At 35.2% G+C, this 14,883-nt stretch overlaps 1 protein-coding gene across 1 annotated transcript in view; it reads right to left on the reverse strand.

The window, feature by feature from the left end:
• LOC148309993 (uncharacterized) overlaps nt 1-14,883 on the reverse strand; it is an 80,626-nt gene that overhangs the window by 56,891 nt on the left and 8,852 nt on the right. Inside the window, exon 2 of the mRNA XM_088259158.1 lies at nt 2,950-3,061. Coding sequence (XP_088115284.1) covers nt 2,950-3,037 — 88 coding nt within the window. The 5' untranslated portion in view covers nt 3,038-3,061. The remainder of the gene's footprint in view (nt 1-2,949; nt 3,062-14,883) is intronic.

The raw sequence follows: 14,883 nt of genomic DNA on the forward strand, positions 1-14,883 counted from the left end.
GCAGAAAATGTTCTATAATTATGTAAAGCTATGACATTTCCATAAATTTCATACATTCCAACTGCTTTTTTAAAAAGACCTAAAGTACAAATTCCGAAAACGTTTTGCAAAGGAAAATATAAAATGCGATGTTCAACATTAAATTGAATACGGATTTACTTAATACATAACTGAAATAAGTCTGTTTTATGTTTTACTATGCATTTTACAGTTTCCTGCATTGCAAGATTAATTTCGTTTAATAAAAAAACATTTTATTAATTTATGCATTTCCGCTCCCTATGTGGAGCATGTGGAGTCCACAAACTCCCTACAGGCTCTTCGTATATGCACGTTATATTATTCTTGCAAACGTCGGATTACTAAGACTCTTTTATTATTCAAGAATATCAATAAAATAGATCGTAATAAACCCCAAGCATAATTATTTTATCAAAGAAAGCCCGGATATTCATTATTCAAACAAATTTTTACATATTTTTTGAAGACCGTCGGAATAGATACTAAGTAAGTACCTATAGTTAAATGTGCTTGATGTTGTGCATTATAAAAATATAATCCGGGTTTTAAATTATTTCTCCTACACTCTGAAATGTTTCCAACCTCTCCCCTTCCATCCGCAGAGGAGATTATCCCTAATGCGAGGGGGGATAGAAATCATTATTCTCAATCAGAAAAAGCAACTGGCTTGCGGTCTCGACTCCCGGTTCCCGACTAGTGGCTCCCGACTAGCGACTCCCGACTCCCGATTCTCGACTCTAATAGGGGTAAAGAATTATTGAAAAGTAAAAATCGTTCGCTAAAGTCCACGATTAACTACTACCCAATAGGTACCTACATGTAATACTATACAAAATTTATTTACAATGAAGGATATTTTACTCTTAATAATAATACCATTTTTTTATATGTGAAAAAAAATTATCGCTTATAAATTTATTCGTAGGTACATGTTTCTTTAAGGGGGTATAGACCAAAAACTCCTGTTTGAATATAATATTTTATAGTAAGTTATTAAAAACAAAAATGTCGTTTACTCTACTTCTTAAATATATATAAAACCTTTGATCAACCTCAACAAACCGATTTATTTTTTTGATTGTTTTTTTTTTCTTTCCTATTTCAACAATTTGCTAGTTGATTTGAAACGGTTTTAACTACAAACCTAAAAACTCATTTAAACTATTATTTTAAAAAAATAATAATTATTATTATTTTGTAAATAAAAATAAGACTTGAAACTGGCAGAAACATGTCAAATAATAATAATAATAAACACATTCAAATGATTAATAAGATTCGTTTCAGTTTTTCGTACATATTAATATTTGCATAAAGTTGTTTTTGCTCCTACACCAAACATACATCATATTTTTCGTAAAAACATTAATGAATTGTTGTTTACAAAAACCAGTTTCTTAGTTACCCAAGTAGGTTGTATTAAGATTATACTTTCTGGAAAATTTTATGTTCTTATATTAATGTTAAGGAATTATGTTTAATTTGCGTAATACTAAATTGTTCATTATAATCCTTACTACACAAGTTTCATAAAGCATGTATATATTATTAGAATTTCCACGAGTGTGGCATGTGGCATGTGGCAGGGATAGGGAGTACCTACGGGTAGCGGTACGGGGAAGGGAGCACAGAGGGCGGAAGGTGAATAATAATATGATCGACCCCTAATCCACCAAATGGAGCGATTGTTCCAGTAACGAAGTTACTTCCGCCGAATTACAATCCTCTGCCGGCGCTGTTTATAGCTTATTCCGAATCAACACCAACAATCAATTGCCAGCGAATCGCTCAATTTTCCTCTAACCCAATCTAGCGGTACTACACAACCAGACAACATCCATAACGCTAACTTTCTGTTCAAATCAACTTCTGATAGATAGAAAGGTCAAAAAACAACGTTATTTACTGTGAGTTCGTACTTACTTTAGGGTCTGTTACTTAGACAATGATTGAGATTTACTTTGACAATTACGAAACTTTGTGTTGACGAAATACCGGCTTGTTTGGGTGACCAATAGATATTCAATACGTAATGTACATACATTAATTTTTTTAAATAAATTATTAATAAAAAATGAAAAATTATTAGAAATTTTAAGTAATTTCAGTTTTTAAAGACGACAAGATTTAAAAAAATAAATGCAGATAATTGAAAAAAATGACAATAGTACAAGTTGTGAAAAATATTAGAGAAAATTTCCACATTAACTTAGACTTGTATTATTTACTTTATTAAGCACTTCTTGCCGGCTTTTTGGATCACATTGCAGGTTGCAGAGACCGGCAACCATCATCAGCGAGAAATGCTAACTATCCAAGACTACAGAGGACGACCCGCTTAACCAACATGTACAAATTATCTCCCAATATGCGCTGTGCAGCGGGTACACCGAGTTATAGAGACGAGCGGAAGATAGAGACGGGTGGAGACTGACTATGAAGGAAGCGAACCAATCATCACAGATTGTAACACAGATCGCAAACCAATAATCGCATATTGTAACCTACGAAAAAGACAGGACTCAAAACGATAAGATTTTTTTACAACATTTTGAGTGTGTCCAAATACTTGTTCACAAATCTGGATTATTTCCGCTTGGTTGTTATTTTATACCTACATTTTTTAACATCTCAACATAGATGAAGAAGAATATGGAATGAAGAATTGATCAATATATCTAGGGGTTCCAAAAAATGATTAGTTTTGTTGTCAATCATGGGTATAATCGGTGAATGTTACAGTGTGTAAAGTGATCACACCAGCCTATGATGGTCGTAAGCCCTGTTTCCATATACTTCTTCGTCTATGTTGAGATGTCAAAAAATGTATGAAACGTATTTTGTTTCCGAACAAGGCGAAAATCTGAATAATCCAACGGTTCTTGACGATAAGCATAGTTAATGGGGAGGATAGAGAGCCATACTCACATGGGTGTGTGGGCGTGAAGGGGTACTCGATCTGCGGCAGGCGGTGCTGGTGAGGAGGCATGGAGGGGGGGCAGTGGTAGCAGAACATGCCGCGCCCGCCCGCCCCACTAACCTACAAAATAAATTATAAACAATCTTCAATTTATTCATAACATTTGATTATTTATTTCGTACACAAATGCTGGATTATGTTTATTATGTAAAGGGTTGCTATGGTACCCGCAGCTAGGTGGTACATAGGATACCACATCGGATTGACACGGTGTTACCTTGGTAACATTACACTGTTGTATATAGTATTATATTGTACATGCCATATGAAACTTGGATGCTTGCACACTTCATCTCAAGGTTTACAATAAATAAATAAATAAATAATATAAAAAATTCACAACCTACCGAGTGTGTCCAAATACTTGTTGACAAAAATGGGTTTTCTCCAATTATGAGTTTTTTTTGCATTTTTGACATCTCAACAAAGATAGAGAAGAATATGGAAGTCTGGGTATGTACAGGGCTTGTGACCTGTCATAGGTAGGGTGGCCAGCTTATGAACAGGTCGTAAAGCCCTGTAAATACCTATACTTTCATATTCTTCTTCATCTATGTTGAGGTGTCTTTTTTTTTAAATAATCTAATTTTAAATCCTAGTTACACATCTATAGATCCAAATTCTAGTTACACAAGCTAGTATTAGTACGGGTATGCAACCACAAGTGCACACTATTCCTCTGCCCTTTCCATTACCATATACTAGTAATGTCTCTGAAGTATTCCACTCAAGAATCTGGAAGGCAAAAATAATTACCTTGTCTTTATACAATTCTGATCGGATTGTCTAACACAGCATTGATCTTATGCGGTGCCCTATGAACCATTGGGTGCGGATTGGGGTCAAAGAAGAAGAAAAAGGAAGTTTATAGGTAGGTACTGAAAATACTAAAAAAATTATAACCACAGTCTCGATCTATGTAATTAAAAAATATAAATATGTTACAGAAATCTCATTTTGGAGGTTTGAAACACCGCAATTATCTTATTTTTTGTCCACGTATCATTATTTTATTTATTATCTCACATTATTTTGGTACCACTACACCCGAAGGAAAGCCCCTGAAATGGTGGCAGAAATGTTGTCAAAAAGTACGCTAATAACACGGCATAATAACCCCAAAATAAACCACCAGCATGTGAACGATAGTAAAAATCTTATAAATTTAATAAAGTAAATATAAATATTTCAATTTACAAACGCGGGAAATGTTTTTCCATTACGATTTCCAGGTAGGCAATCGCTCCCTTTAACCGTACCGCGTTACAAAGATACAAATATTTTTCGTATAAAGAAAAATGTGTAAATCTATTAGGATGACACCGAAATTGGAAAATAAAGAAGAAAAGTAACAATCTTTATTACCCGGATTTTCCTTACTTTTATCCGCCACATTGCAAATGTAATAACAATCCTATTTTCCCAGATATAGCTTGTAAATGTGGAGTAATGTGCTTCTCTCGAGTGTGGGGCGGCGGCGGGGGCGGGAGGCGGGGGGACTCGTTAAGCCGCAGATTTATCAGTGTGGGGATCGCTGCCGCGAGTGTGTGAGTGTGCGGAGGATCACGCAATCTTATTACGCACACCTGCCTCACCTTCCATCTCTTGATCAACACCATCGGCTGTGCCCAGTTCACTGGTGCTCTGCTTGCACAGCGCCCGCATAATACCTGCTCTCTTACACGGCTGTATGACTTGACACATTGGCACCCATGCAACTTTGGCACCCAAAGCAGACTTCTTCTTCTTGATGTAGGCCTTGTGGTCTGTTTTTAAGAGGGATTAGCCTGCTGCGATGTTGATTCCGAGCTGTCTATCCATCTCTTCGGTGGTCTGCCCCGTAGTACCCAAGGTAGGCCGACCTTGGGGTTGGCCGTGCAGTGCAATGGTGAGGAGTCTGGATGGTTCCATTCTCCTCACATGCGTATACCATTGTCTTCTTCGCTATCTTCCCCACCTAACGACGTCTTGAATCTCGCGTATTTCTTTTATCCTTGTGTCCCTCATTCTATCTCGTAGACTCTTGTCAGATATGTTCTGTAGAGTCTTCATTTCCGAGACTTTTTCTAAGCTTCGAAAAATCATGATCATATATTTTAGTATTTCAGACGTACAATCGTCGGTATCGCCAAGATAAGCCATTCCTATGGTGTGTAAACCATTGGTTAACCCTCGTCGGCGCGCCGATTCGATAATTTGGATGACGATCGTAATTAATTTTAGAGGAAAAGTAAGGTTTCATAATTACGAAAATTGCAGCCCATTTTTTTGTACAATTTACCACAGAGTTATTTTCCCCTGCCGACGATACAAATTTGGACGATTTTTTTTCTTGACTCCGGTCGGCAACACAATTGATGATGGATGTATTAATTGGGACAGGTTTTACACAAAATGAGCTGGCGGAACTGAAAATTCGACAATTTAAAACCAGAAATTTTTCGTAACACTCCAAACAAGGTGATGTAGTTTGGATGCATTCTTTCTTTGACTAGGCATCAAGTCAGTTTTCGTCTAAACCGTTGTTTGGACATAGGCCTGACTTAGAACATATAAAGGAGCCAACAACCAAATGACAATCCTCGACATTCTACAATGGAGAGGTAAATTTCTAATTCCTAATTTAATAGGTCGATTTACTGAAGTCGCGTTCTCTTTCAACGCGAATTATTGAATGAGAAGGCTTCTGCAAGGCTACCCGCGACTGTATACATTCAGGCACTAGGTGGGCTGATATCGCCCAGTCTGATATCACACTCGCGCATATGGAGAGTGAGGTCGGGAAAGCGCGGCGCGATGACGGGACGCAGTGTGGGTTACAGTTAGTTAGTGACGAGTTGTGAGTGCTAAATTGGCGCTAATTCGTTTAGGCGGCGCGGTGAGGAGATACTTCATTACGGGCCGCGAGCCGCCGCCGGCCGCCGGCCGCCGGCCGCCGGCCGCCGGTGGAGCCCCCCGGGGGTCCCATGCAGCCAGATGCAAATTGTCGCAGATATTCAAATGGACTGTCCCCTAAAATTTAACTCAGATGTAAGACCGCAGTATACAAAAAAGAATACGTAACATAATTATTATTGGTATCAATTAAGAGTAAATACAATATTTTGGTCATTCATCCTCAGCGAGAAATAAGAAACCCTCCATTATGCAAGGAAAGATTCAAGAAATCTTAGAACCTGGAAAAAGACGGACTTCCTGGATAAAGAAACTGAGTGATGAAACCAATTTAGGGAAAAAGTACCAGGAGATGTCACCCAGAGAAGAAAATAATTTAATATTTTTTTATAAGAATATAAGCTAAAGAACTATGTCACAGAGATAAACGCAATACATATGTACCTACTAACAAAAAACTGAGTACCTATTTTATTATTATTTCATATATTGAAGCGAACTGGGGGTCTCCAGCGCTGTAGTAAAACTTGCTATCCACTACACAAAGGTGGCAGACAAAAAAGGTGGAAAAAACAGTGTACATAATTAAATTTTAAATCAAACTACTACCAGAAAAGGGTGTTATCAAAATTTCTTACGGAGAAATATTTAGCTTACCTCAAAAAATATATATTATTTTATGCAAGAATAGGCTATTTTTATATAACGAATAAATTGTTTAGCATGCCGGGTTCTTGTATGAATCTAATAAGGTCGAATTTTTGTAATGGGAATATTTTTTGTCCCAGGGTGATTATAAACAAAAATTTGCACAGTGACGTAACATCAATAGATTATAAGGCCTCGTGACGCGCACATAGCGCGTAGTAGCGCGCAAATATTCCCGGAAATAGCGAGTGGTGGCGGTCCCAGAGTGTCCGGAGCTCGGACTCCGGACAGATGATATTAACAAAGGAAAGAGACTATAATCATGCGCTGCATACTGCACACTGCACACTGCATACTGCACACCGCACACTGTCACTGGGGATAGGATAATATGGACGGATCATAAATCTAGAGCGACACAAGGACAAATTGATGCACAAACTGCATTAGGAAGAGGATATTACAACCTATGCTCACTTCTCTCCTGACCGACTCTCGCGACCAGCGACTCGAATGTTCCTTCCAAATTAACTTCCCGACAATTCTTCCTATTAAGTCTACGTAGTTACTGTTTATCAAATCAATGAATGCAACAACACTATCATTAATAACAACTTCTGAATATCCACATTGAAAGCTCTTCCGGGATCTGATTGAAAGACTTCGGTGTTTCTCAGATTTACTCTTTCACACAATTTTTTTTCATTATTGTAAAACATATTGTAAAAAGTTCCCACCTACCATGTCGAGATATCAATAAAAATAATATTTAAAAAAAAACAAATATGTAAGTATAAAAATATGCTTCGTCTCTAACGGGACATATAATATTTCTGTACGATTGTTATTAAACACACAAATTCATGATTTATTTATAACGTGAGTGGTGAAGAGTAATTAAATACGGAAGTTGTTCGCTTTCCCAAAAATTGTACCGATTTACCCTGCTTGTGTGATTAAGCCCACGGATATGTACCTCTATCCGTAAATATCCACATTTAATTCTGCATCAAGAGCCTCGGGGGGGAACCGACAAAGTTGAGACAACATTTTGACACATTTAACCGTAATGAGTAAATTGATGAGGTAGCCGGGAGGTGGGGACCCCCCTCGGCCTCCACCGCCGATCTGCTCCCGAACCATTCAGTGTTGCCAAACGTTTAATTATTTACGATTCCCGCCAACCATATCATTCCGCCTAATCCAATAAGCGAGACTCCGCAGACTCGAACTTTATTCTGGGCGGATTTTAATTAATTTCCCAATGTTCAGCGTGCCGCTTTTCCTAACAGCTCGACTTAACTTTCCACATTTAATTAGTGTTCATTTGCTCTAAGGTTAAGTCAACCGTGATTTATGAGATAACGATATGTCAGCTCTCCCGTCAGCTACCCACGCTTCAGGCAATACGCGGTGTACCCGTTTTATTTTATTTTTAATTCTGATAACATCCAAAAATATTTATTATGATGATATTCATCAAATATTTCCACGAACGAGAGCGTGTAATTTTGGAGCTTTTTTTAAAAAAATATAACAATTTAGATTTTTTTGATTGACTAACTTTCATTGCAAGATTTAAGTTTTGTTTAACATTTCTTGGTCGAACTGCATTTTATATAATAAAATATATGTGGAAAAGCCATATCGTTGTTATTTTGCTATATTTTATTACAAGGGTTAGATTTCAGTTAAAACCAACTTCTTTGCTTGTCATTAAAATAAACGCTTTTATTTATCAACTCTATGCATCACATTGAAAAATTACTATTTTCTCTTGGTTAAAAAATGAGAAATTAACACACAATATGCGAAATAATCATTAAAATTAATTTTATTTTAATACGATGAAAAACTAAGCTGATTCTACTTTTATTTAGTACCTACGTGTTACATTAGCTCACACGTACTTTTGGATATAGATTTCTATGTCAGAACTTTGGCTAAAATGATTCTTTTCTGACACAATGCGCATTTTAAACAGTTTATATTTCCAATATCTCAAAATGACAATATATGACTTGGTACTCGTAACGTAAGTCCACAGATATATGTAATAACTATTCCTATTTGCCTTATTTACGAGCCTACATACTAGACACATTAGTGTAAACCTACGTGAGTTTAAGCAGTAGTAGGCATGTTATCCTATCTCAATAAACTAAAGCTAACGCGGTTAGAGCGCCTTAAGTCACTTAGCAGAATTCCGTCTGTCCGCAGGGTCGGGCCTGCCCGCTCTGTCCGCTCTGCCCGCACCACCCTCGGTGCCCGCACCCCCTCACTGCCCACACTGCCCGTGCTCGCAGCCAGGACCAGGAGAAGGTACAGGGCACCGTGAAACTGATAGCGGACAATTGATTCCATTAAGGACCAGCGCTGGCCAACATTGTGGGGAGCGCGGGAGGAACTTAGTCAACTATTTTGCATAAAGTCACCGCCACTTGAACTAAACTCGTCTACTAATAAATACCTTCCATCTACTGCTTCTATCCGATGTCCCTACCCGATGCATTTATTTTTTAATTATTTAAGAATTTATTGTAAAGTTGTTTATGCAATCGCATTCATTTATAATATTTCGAAAATATTAGTGAAGTATATGCTTTAGCAACATTCATTTTTATTTTTATTTCGATAACATTAAGAAAAGTGTGAAGAGTTGGTTTGGGTTTGGGCATGAATGAGAGAAGAAATCAATATTTTACTACACAAATTTATGAAGCGAATATAGTTGGAAACAAGAGCAGAGGAAGACCGAGGAAAACTTGGCATGATTACGTATTTCTAATATTGAACCGTGGTCTGGGTCAGGAGTTGTAATAATCGGCGGGTTTATACTAATATGAGGGGATGCCATATAGGGACAGAGACCTGAACAGACACAACAAGAACCAAACCTCAAGAACAGAAATGTGGACATTGAGGCACATAACCGGAAACACGTTAAGAGATCGAATAAGGAACGTGTAGTACAGAGGATATAGTCAGATGTGGAAGACAGCGAAGACGATGCTGAAATGCTCATGTAAAATATAATTCAAGAAAATAGACTGGCCCGAATTGCTCTTCAAGAGAACCCAGATGGAAAAAGACCGACTGGAACACCTCTAAAGAGATGGCGTGACTACTGGCAGTCCGCGTCACAAGAGACACAACGGAACAGACAGATTCCTTCTTATACGGATGTATAAGAAGGAAGAAGATGAATTCCTCGGGGCATAAATTCAATATTTGTGTTCTTAAAACGACAAAAAAATAAATAATAAAAAGATTTAAAAAAAATGAATAAGAAACTGCGACCGAACCAATAGTCCAGTGCCTCCTCCATCCATATCACGATTACAACTAAATGAATTACGATTATTATTATTGACTTAACAAAACGTAGCAAATTTAGCAAACAGCTCTATAATATTTTGAGGTGTCGGGTTAAATAGTTGGAAGTTAATTGTGTAAATGTATTTATACCTTCAAAGTTGATTAAGTTTCTGGAGTAATCCCGCCTTCCCCTCTCCCCTCTCCACCTCTCCCCCTTCCCGAACAAGCACTAGACTTGTACAGGTGAGTATCCACTAAAAGGTGAGGTAGTTACGGACTTGCCTAGAGTTCTGCGCCTAACACTGTTACCTCTTCGCAGTATAAGAAGAAATACCTACCATATACATATATACGCCCATTGCATTCAATTATTACTTCCAATTTTTGATTATGGCATTTCTAATACGAAATTCTATATTTTTCACAATATATTTTTTTGTTTATCCAAATCCTTGTTCACAAATCTGGGTTTCTCAAATTAGGGTTTTTTTCTACATGTTGACATGTCAAACCCTTGTTCACAAATGTGAATGGATTTAGACACACTAAAAAAAAAAGTTACGAATAAAATAATTTGGTCAAATTATAAAGCTACATAAAAATTAAATATCATATTTTCAGACGTCTCGCAGTATGTAAAATAATCCGGTTAGAATCTTGCATACATTTTCATAAAAGGGCCTCCGATAATTACAAAGTGTCTCAAACCAACCGTAGATAGTCCCCGTCAACTCAAATATAAATCGTCATGAGATTTATGATAAACATATGTAGGAATTCCAAAAAATTGAGTAGTGCGGTTATCAATCACGGATAGAATGGTGGATATTAGGCGTGTGAAGACAGGTCAAAAGAACTGTAAATACCCAGACTTCCATATTCTTCTTCATCTATGTTGAGATGTCAAAATGCTTTAATTTTTAGTTAATTGTAACAAGTATTATTGATACTCTATATTTTTCATCAAAAATACCTACATATATGATATATGGTACCCAGTCTTATATACGTCACTTTTTTTAAATGTACGGCTCGTGTGCCTCTAGAAATATATATGTATGTTATGCATATATCGTCCAATTCATAGTCAACTGTTTTATTATCATTTTTTATGTGTTGTGATTGCTAGCAATATTTGATGTATTGAGAGTAAATTATTTTCAACGAAAATTGTCATGTATAAAAATAAGGGTTAATAAATTGTTTTCAAGAGTTAAAGCGTGTTTTTTTTCTTCAAAATTTGTGGCATATAACATTAAATAAATGTCTAGTCATACGTAAAGTGACGTAATCTTGAATCGACCAATAGATAAAACGACCTATCAAAGACAATCACGGACATAAATTACCGTCGGAAATCTCGTTAAACATAACGAATCGTTCTCGGTGGCCATATTGATAAAAATCAGAGTCGACGAAGTTCAGTTCCAATTTCTTAGCGCATTAGTCCTAAGCGCCGGCAAATTATGATTTCATATGAATGGGCATGAGGATCCGGATAATTTTTTTGTATTGATTTATCAATTCTAAGCCCATGTTTATGTAATACATTCTACACAGTCACTCCTCGACAAATCCCCTGAGGCTTGCTTAGCATTTAAGAAATGTAAAACTAATAACTTGTTATGTAATGTTACCGATCCTTAGGCTTATATGAATATACATATCGCTCACTCCTTTCAAGAACGTCATAAATAAAAAAACTTGATTTTTCAGGAGAACGTTTTTAAAGTTTAAAAATGTAATACAATGTATCAAAAATATATATCAAGCCACTAATTGAACTTTTTACTGTGCAACAAATATTTTTAGGTAAAACCTGAAGGTTTATTCTCCATTTGAAAAATATTTAGTATATTTAAAAAATAATAAAACAATACCTTTTCTTCAAAATGCAAAAACAACACTTTCTGCCCTGTAGCGGGTAAATATTAAGTTAAAAATATGCCTCTGAAAATTGTCGATTTTTGATTTATGACGTTCTTGAAAGGAGTGAGCGATATGTGCAATATAAACACCTGAGAATGTGTTTGTTAACAGTTCTGATTAACAAATGAAGCTGACAATTTATTGTATCACATACCGATATTTAATGATTTAATTTACGTATTGCTATCATTGCAATGTAATTTAACATTCACAATTTCATAATTCCCTTGAACTCGATCGCTTTGTGTAGATTTTCTTTAGATAATATAATGTAAGAAAAGAAGCATATTCGTATTCACGAATTCTGTTCAAAATTTACCTCGTAGCGAAAAGTCCATGTAACAAATATTAGACCGATCCTTATTCCTTGTACTACCCATGTCCAATTAAAATTATAAATTTTCTAATAAATTATTATTACTCTGCACCCCCGTGTGCTTAAAATGCGTTTACACGCAACATATTTCGTTTGGTAGGTTTAGTTTACTAAATTCTCAACCAAAATAAACCGAAGTTAGAAAAATCTTCTCACTTTGCTTTCATTTCCTTGTCTCGAATAATCTGGAATTCCAAAATGTTGTAAAATAATACGGTGAAGCTTTCAGCTTTTATAAATAATAAACGGTTAGCTGACAATCATTTGTCATTGTTTCACTAACTTTGAATATTACATTTTCTTCATAATTTATTCATTTTAGGCTTCACCGTTAGAACCAATTCCGCCTATTCACTTTTTTCGAAAAGATTTATGTTGATATCAATATATATATATATATATATATATATATATATATATATATATATATATATATATATATATATATATATATATATATATATATATATATATATATATATATATATATATATATATATATATATATATATATATATATATATATATATATATATATATATATATATATATATATATATATATATATATATATGTATATATATATTTACAACTATTTTCTGTTTAATGTACCATTAACTATGCAACCAATTTTTAATTTGTTAAAACTTTAACTTTACATTGTCCGCCTCCGTAGCGTAATTGTCAGAACGCTCAACCACTATGCTGGAGGTCCGGGTTCGATTCCCAAGGGGGAGGGGTCATTAAACAGAAATGATTTTCTAATGTTTATTCAATACTACTCTAGACTGGGGTTCCTTCATGTGTAAATAGTGCCCTATGCACCATCGGGTGCGGAAGAGGGAAGTACATAGATAATTTAGCTAACAAAATAAAAGATTTTAAGAAATATATATGTTTTGGATTTAAGTTTTACTTGGTAAATAACACTTTATCTTAAAATCAATTGTGACATACACATTCACATAGACATTCACATACATAATACATCCAAACACGTGTCATAATAGATTTTAAGAAATAGTGGTATTTACCGAGTAAACCTAATATTAAAAATAGATAGATATTACCACAAAGTGACTGCCGAATCAATTAATGAAATATATATGATTAAAAAAATTGTCAAATATACTAAAAGTAAACAATATTTGCAGTTTTCATCCTCGCTTGTTAAAGTATTTTGAAAACTTTTACTGTCTATAGATTTATATGTATGTATGTTATGGTCAAGGGTGATGAAGTTCTCGTCTTCTTCTGTTATGCAAATCTATTTTTCCCTCATATTATGACCAACTGACCAGAAAATCCTCCACGTCAGTATTTTTTATTAGAGGTTCCCAGTTACGAATACTTCACAAACGAAATGTAATTTATGTTATGGGGAAAAATGAAAGAGGTACCCATTATAATGTATTCCTATCAAAAGGTTTCCGAGTGCTAAACGCCTTTATGCAATAATCCATTCAAGGAGCTCATAATAAACCTATGTTTGATGGTAAAAAGCGACACGATGGTACATTCATTTATTTATTTGATTATACAGTAAAGATCCTAGAGATAATTTACGGCGAGAGATTAATTCAATAATTCGAATACTGAACGAAGTCCTTTGAATAATCGAAAGTACACCCGGAGCATTGAGGAGAGATCTGTATCAGGACTAGAGCCGTGCCTCGGGAACACCGGTGGAGGTGACCATGGAAGCGCTAAGCGGGAACACTTACTCCACTTCAGCCAACACAACGAGATTTGTTTGCCAATGAATGGGAGTAATTATATGTCTTCTATTATTTAATGATGACTATAAAAATCTTAATACCATTTTTTCCTACACGCATTGAATAGAATCACAATGATAACGGATGGACGATTGATTTCTACCTAGTAAACAGGTGCCTATGTATTCGATCACCAATAGTATTTTTTCGTGTTTATTGACAGCAATTGATTTATGAGCAAGGATACACCCAAGGATACACCCAAAAATATTATTAAAAAAATCATTATTTTATATGAAATTATGAGGAACGTTTAAAAATTTCTCAATAGTTTGGAATTAAATGTAGATTTTGTTAAATATGAAAATTTGGTCCGGATATACACTAATAACGAAAGTAGGTAATAACATATATTTACAAAATATATATAATAAACGATATTACCACTAACTTTATAATGGGGTATTTTAGAAAAATTTATTTGTTACTAAATTAGTCCACCGGTTTCCAAACGTACCGTCTCTTCGTCAGAACAATCATTTCAAACGACACATTGCACCTTTATGATAGCCTTATTCACACATACCTACAAATGCATATTTGTGATTGTCTAACATATTGATAAATAATACTCTTCATTGAACTTATACGGTAGATTAAAACATTTTCTCTACATTAATAATAAATTACTTGTTGTTTTATGAAGTGGGAGAAATGATAAATGAACAGTATTACTGTACTTATTTCGAAGCAACAAAGTTTTAATAGAAGGTTGCGGAAACGGTAGTGCGACCAGTCCGTGACGTGGAGTGAGTTAATTATTTATCTTTCCCTATTGAATAGAAAGCATTCTCATAAGAACGGGAAATTAGATGAAATGTTTTATATTTTATTAATGATACCTAATATCGGAAGTCTCCCCGTTTCTATGCTGCTACTGTTGTTGCTACATGATTGCCATCCTCTTCCTTCTCCCCCCTCCCCCGCTCCACTGCCAC

Source organism: Brachycentrus maculatus, unplaced genomic scaffold (assembly GCF_059751285.1).
Source record: "Brachycentrus maculatus isolate JH-2025_06_01 unplaced genomic scaffold, ASM5975128v1 h1tg000113l, whole genome shotgun sequence".
Classification (NCBI taxonomy): Eukaryota; Metazoa; Arthropoda; class Insecta; order Trichoptera; family Brachycentridae; genus Brachycentrus; species Brachycentrus maculatus.